The following is a 6,000-nucleotide window of genomic DNA, read 5'->3' as shown; positions in this document are numbered from 1 at the left end:
GGACATAGACTGGTCTATCTTTATTTAACGTTGTGAATTTTCATTATGTTCTTATATCTCTAATTACCCCTTACTCTAAATTGGGTAAATAATTTATGTTTTTTGTGTATTTTAAAAGTTGTATTCAATAAGTACTTACATATATATAATTGCATAATTTATGTCCTTAACTTTTATTCAGGTATTTATATAAAAATCAAACCTAGAAGATGTAAAATTTGCTTAAAAAATTAATTATTTTAAATGATGTTTTATAATTTTTAAGATTTTTTAATGAAACTCAGGTTGTAGTAACTAATAATTAAGACATATGACATATAAACACAAAGAAGAGAGAAACATGAAAATTTAAAATAATTTTTCAGGAGGATATATATTTTTCTTATTTCTGGTAGACTTTGATGTGCATTATATATATAGTAATTATAACTTGAGCATCATACTATTTTCTCATAATTTTAGTTAATATTTTTAATTAAAAAAACTATACATAATATCCTAAAAATATGAGACAAAATATATTAAGATTTAATATTTATTTCAAATATATTTGTTTGTCATGGATTAATTAAACACACAAACAATAACAAATTATGTATTTGTCATACTTTGTCTTGCGTTTTTTTGAGTTACTGGGAGAAAAATTCTTTTGGTTTAAAAAATCATGCTTGAAGTATATTAAAAATTTAAAAAAGTTTAATTATATATCAGATAATAATCCAGTGATAAAAGTTTGAAAATAAAGAGTTTACTCTTACTATAATTCTAAGTTCGAGTCATATGATTATTAATATAATAGTTATTAAAAAATTATATAATTATTAATTTTAGGATGTGTAAAACTAGTTAAGACGTGCACAAATTAACTTAAATATTCACACTAATAAAAATAGAAGAATATATTTGAGATATAACTAAAAATTAAAAAAATAAAAGTATAATTATACATACAAGAATTTATTAAAGATATCATTTAAAATATATAAACGAATATTTTGAATATGTAAGTCCTGTGATTATTGCATTAGTTTGAATGGGAAAAATAAATAAAAGAAATGACATATTGGAAAAATAATTGAATTTACACAATTAAAGATTTATATGTACACAATAAAAACATTGGCGGTTACATCTTCTTCTCCCTGAAGGAATCTCCTCTCTATATAAGTCCCTGACTTGCCCCCGAAACCAAAGCTCCCTTCCCTCTCCGCCAAACACAAAAACCCTCTTTCTCTCTCTTACACAAAACTAATTTGCGATTCCTTAATCCTTCGATCAATGGCTACTGCTGCAGTCTGTGGTGCCAAAAGATCATACTTCTTCGAAGACGAAATCTCCTCCATCCCGCTTCTAAAACGTATCCGCTGCACCTCTCCGCCTGGCATCCCGCCACCACAACCACCTCCAAAAGAAAACCCAGTTCCCGAAAATCCTGTTCATGCTAGTGGTGAACAATGGGTGGACCTGCTAGTGAAAGAGATGACGAGCGCATCAAGCGTGGACGACGCAAAATCACGAGCAGGGAGAGTTCTTGAGATGCTGCAGAAAGTAATTAACGATCAGGTGACAGAAGAGGCGGCGAAGGGTTTTGAAACAGAGAATTATGCGTTGAAGGAAAGGGTTGAAGCTTTGTGCCAGGAGAATGGAGTGCTGAAGCGCGCTGTGATGATACAACATGAGATGCTGAAGGAAGGGGAAGAGAAGGAGAAAGAATTGAAGCAGTTCAAGGAGATGGTCGAACATTATCAGGAGAAGGTTCGGATGCTTGAAGTTAATAATTATGCTTTGTCAGTGCATTTGAATCAGGCTTTGCAGGGAAATTCTCTTGGTGGACTTTGTAATCCTGATGTGTACTAAAAATATTTTTATTTTTATTTTTATTTTTATTATTTACATTTGATAATTTGTGAGGCTTTGTTAATGTACTTATCTGGCATTAATTGGAATTGTTGTATTTAATAAATCCTTGATACTACAGTAATGCTAAAGTCCCATGTTAAATATTCTTATTGCAAAAGAAACTAACTATGATAGTCTAAGATAATGTGTTATGTAAAGGATCGCTTTATATTAAGCATCACATTAATCCGAAAATGTTGTTAGAAAAAACTGTTGTAATGATTAAACAAGTTGCAATCTTCCCCCCCAAAGACAAAAAGTTTTAATCTTTGATTACAAACATTGTTGAGTAAATGGTTTTAATGAATCATTATTAAGGGTCAGCAAACACCTAAAATTAGATGAGCATTAGCTTCTATTGTTGGGTAAATAGTTTTAATCATTTTTTTTTGGCTTGTTATAAATAAGAATCTCATTGAAATATATCATAAAAATTTTCCTATAAAAAACCTAAGCATCTATGTCATCATTCTTATAAAAATATTTGGTGTAGTGGAATGGTAAAAAAAAAATGACTAACCACTTTAATTATATAATTTATTTTAGTTTTAAATACAATTTTTTATTTATCTCCAAGACAGATTTTAATCTAATAATACCCACTTTTTAAATTAGTTTGTGAAAAATTTCAACTCCTATTATATATATTCAATATATCATCTAACTTGAGAATGGGGAAACATTACTTGATAGTAATTCTATTAATAGTTTTACTATGCACACACATCTTATAAAAACTATCTTTTTTCGGTGTTGAAAGGACACGTATTGCACAAAGACTTGAAACCCTTTTGTAAAAGCTCATTTGCTTGCTTTTGCCATTCACCATGCCCATTGGGATTTATTCATTCTATAGCAAGGCAAATTCAACAATGTAGCACCAGGGATAATTTATGACGCGTTGAATATTACGTGTAAGAGATAAGGTATTATGAAGTTCAAAGAAAAATATATATTGAAATTCTTTCAACACTGTATTTATCTATTTAAATGGCTGATCTGAAGAGTTTTCTACAATTTTCTTGGCAATTACAGCAAACACAATTAACTTCTCATTAACCTTCTTCTCAAACTTCTTAGAACTTATTATGTGATGTCTATTTTCTTTTATCTTTTCTTTTTTCTATTCATTGTTGTTGGCTTTAGTGGAACTCTAATAAGTTTATCGATTTAGCTTGAAAAGTGAATGAATAAAAATTTAATTAATTAAATATGATAACATCTAAATTATATAATTAAGGTTCACCTAAAATTACATATTTTATGTGCATGAGAATCATATTACACTAAATTTTATTACGGAAGTTTACAAATTTTATAGGAAAAAGATATTTTTTCTTGATTGCTATTGAGGTGTTGTTAACACAAGATATACTATAGGTTTAGGGTGAGAAACAAATTTTAAACCTAAATGGTTTAAACTACTAAAAGATATTGCACTAATGTAATTTCCACTAGCTATGATGACCTTGCAATTTTTATCTCTATATTTAATGTAATTTTAATTAATATTTATTCTTAATTAAGTATAGATTATAAATATTTAAAAAAAATTCTTTAATATAATTAAAATTTTATAATTATAATAATTTTTTTTTGCAAAATATTTTTGTCAGCTTGCGCGCATCACGACTAATCTCACGACCTATTAAATACCCTGCAAACCCAGTGAGCATGTAAGGCACCGTGGAGATAACAAACGTGCACATAAAGACTCGAACTTAGAAGCAGTGAAAGGAGACAAGCTCCATTCACCACTAGACCAAAACCCTCAGTGCAAAATGTTGTTTCTTATTAATTTTACTGGAGGTTGTGACTTGGGCTCAATATGAATTGTATAAAGAAAAATTATTTTTAATATTAACATATTAAAATGATTTAAAAATATCTAAAAAATATTAATTTAAAATAAATAAATAAATAAAAAGATTCAAATATTTTCAAAAATATTTTTAAAACTCAAACCTCGTAAATACTTTCTTTTTTTTGCTTTAATTGAGTTGCACGCTCCGTAGTTGTTCCACTCTATGAGCCTTCCCTTTCTTCTTGATTCTTCGGCTTGGTGTATAATACCTTTCAATTTCATTAGTAATATCATATTGATTTAAGCAGAATGCAATGATTTGAAACATATCTAAATGGTTTCCAAGTCCTCTCTCCTTAAAGCTGATTCAATTGTCTCAGATACTCCCAGGTTGCTAACATGGATCATGAATGATCTAGGTGTTGTAAGAAGAGCTCAGTATGAGCCAAGGCTATGTGGAAAAAATGTAGAATTTGTATTAACACAGTAGCCTCATTGTGTTGTTGCATTATAGCTGCAGTGTGTGCTATGTTCTGTTTAATTTATTTTGGCGTCATTACTTCTCAGACAACCATCGCAGTCACTCGATGCAATGAAAACAAAGTTAAAACTCCGGTGGGATGCTTACGTTTATGAACATAACCAAGAATGTAGTACTTGAACTGGTTACGAAGCATGATTTTCTCAGTTTGGAAAGAGAAAAAAGGAAGTGCGTCTCTGTGGGACAGTTTGCAGAAGGCCCGATGATGGAAATCTCAGCATGTTGATATTAGGAGTTCGTAGATTCTCCGCTGCCTTGCTGAAGAAACGCAGCTCTGCTGTGCCAGTTGTTGAGACCGAAAAGATAAATGGATCAGAAACTCAAGACATCGAATAAAAAAAAAGAAGAGAAGAAAACTCAAATGATAGAAGCCATAATGTTATTTTTACTCGAAATGCTATTCTGTCTAACAACATTTTCAAATTAATTTGTGCCATCAGCAATATATTTTCAGCATTATCATTTCTACCCAAACATATAAAACAATTTTTTTTAAATAACTGATGCAATAATTTAATAATTTTTAAGATATCTGACACATTCATAATTTTTAAAAATTATTTTTTAAAATAATATACTAAAAATTTAATTGAAGTCCTTCTATTCTAATCTTTCCATTCATCATCTATTAATATGCAACCAACCTTCTTTCAAATCTTTTAATAATTCTCAACATAAATCTTCACTTCATCAACTAGTCTTAAAATAACATGGTCTTTTTTATCAAGTAATAACCATAAATAACATGTAATTTGGTATTTTATAACTAGGATCCATTATTGTTATAGAATCTATAACACAACAATAATATACAGAGTTAACAATATTAAATGGTATCAAGTAATAACCATAAATAACATGTAAGTTTGGTATTTTATAACTAGGATCCATTGTTGTTATAGAATCTATAGCACAACAATAATATACGGAGTTAACAATATTAAATGACACACATGCATCAATCATCTACTTCACTAAAACAAGATTACACCGTTCAATTGCCTTTTTTCTTTGCCAACAATTCTAAAGAGACTTTTGAGCAAGAGGAGTTGTTTTTTATATGAAATATACCTTTAATGTTGCATATTTGTTCTATTTTTCTTAACTTGTAGTCGATTGTTTTAAAGTATTGGTGCTTTGAATTTTTTTTTTTTTTGTAATCTTTGGTGGTAACATATGTTTTTTAGCATTGACATCCTCATCATCATCACCATCATCATCTTTTCATGCTTTCTTTGTTGTGCATTAAATAGATTGAAATTGCTTGTATTTCTTTTTTTTTTTTGAACATTTTCTTTAAAATTATAAAGCATTTGATGTTGAACATCAAGAAGACATTTGCGACATTGTTCAACTTCTCCTTTAGCTCCAACTAAATATTTTTTAAATCAATTAATGCCACTACTCGTAAATACTTTAACACAATATAAATATAACATACTAATTTAGTTCTTTTACATTTAACACTAAGTTCAGGAGCTTCTTTATAATGACCCCATACCAAATTTGTCCTTCCTCTACTACCACTTGACATGGAAATTGAAGATTGAGATAATTAGGTCGTTGAAGAATCACTACTTGAAGTACTACTATTATGTAAAAAATTTTAAGGACCTATATTAAATGAGAAAAAAATGCTCATAATATGAAAAATAAAGTTATAGAACAAGAGACACTATGGGAAGAAATAAAAAACAAAAAAATCTATTCAATTAACAAAATTAGCAGAATATAAATATGAAAAACAAACAAAAGA

At 28.7% G+C, this 6,000-nt stretch overlaps 1 protein-coding gene across 1 annotated transcript; it reads left to right on the top strand.

Moving 5' to 3' along the window:
- Nucleotides 1-1,278: 1,278 nt before the first annotated feature.
- Nucleotides 1,279-1,857, top strand: LOC105116210 (uncharacterized). Its single transcript, XM_011013441.1, has one exon. The coding sequence runs from the start codon at nt 1,279-1,281 to the stop codon at nt 1,855-1,857; it is 579 nt and encodes a 192-aa protein (XP_011011743.1).
- Nucleotides 1,858-6,000: the final 4,143 nt, after the last annotated feature.

This window comes from Populus euphratica, unplaced genomic scaffold (assembly GCF_000495115.2).
Source record: "Populus euphratica unplaced genomic scaffold, PopEup_1.0 scaffold1508.1, whole genome shotgun sequence".
Lineage (NCBI taxonomy): Eukaryota > Viridiplantae > Streptophyta > Magnoliopsida > Malpighiales > Salicaceae > Populus > Populus euphratica.
Note: the sequence above shows the minus strand (reverse complement) of the source record. Positions and strands in the feature narration are given on the sequence as shown.

Coding starts and splice junctions, on each gene's coding strand:
- LOC105116210 (XM_011013441.1), top strand. CDS start 1,279: ATGGCTACTGCTGCAGTCTGTGGTGCCAAAAGATCATACTTCTTCGAA.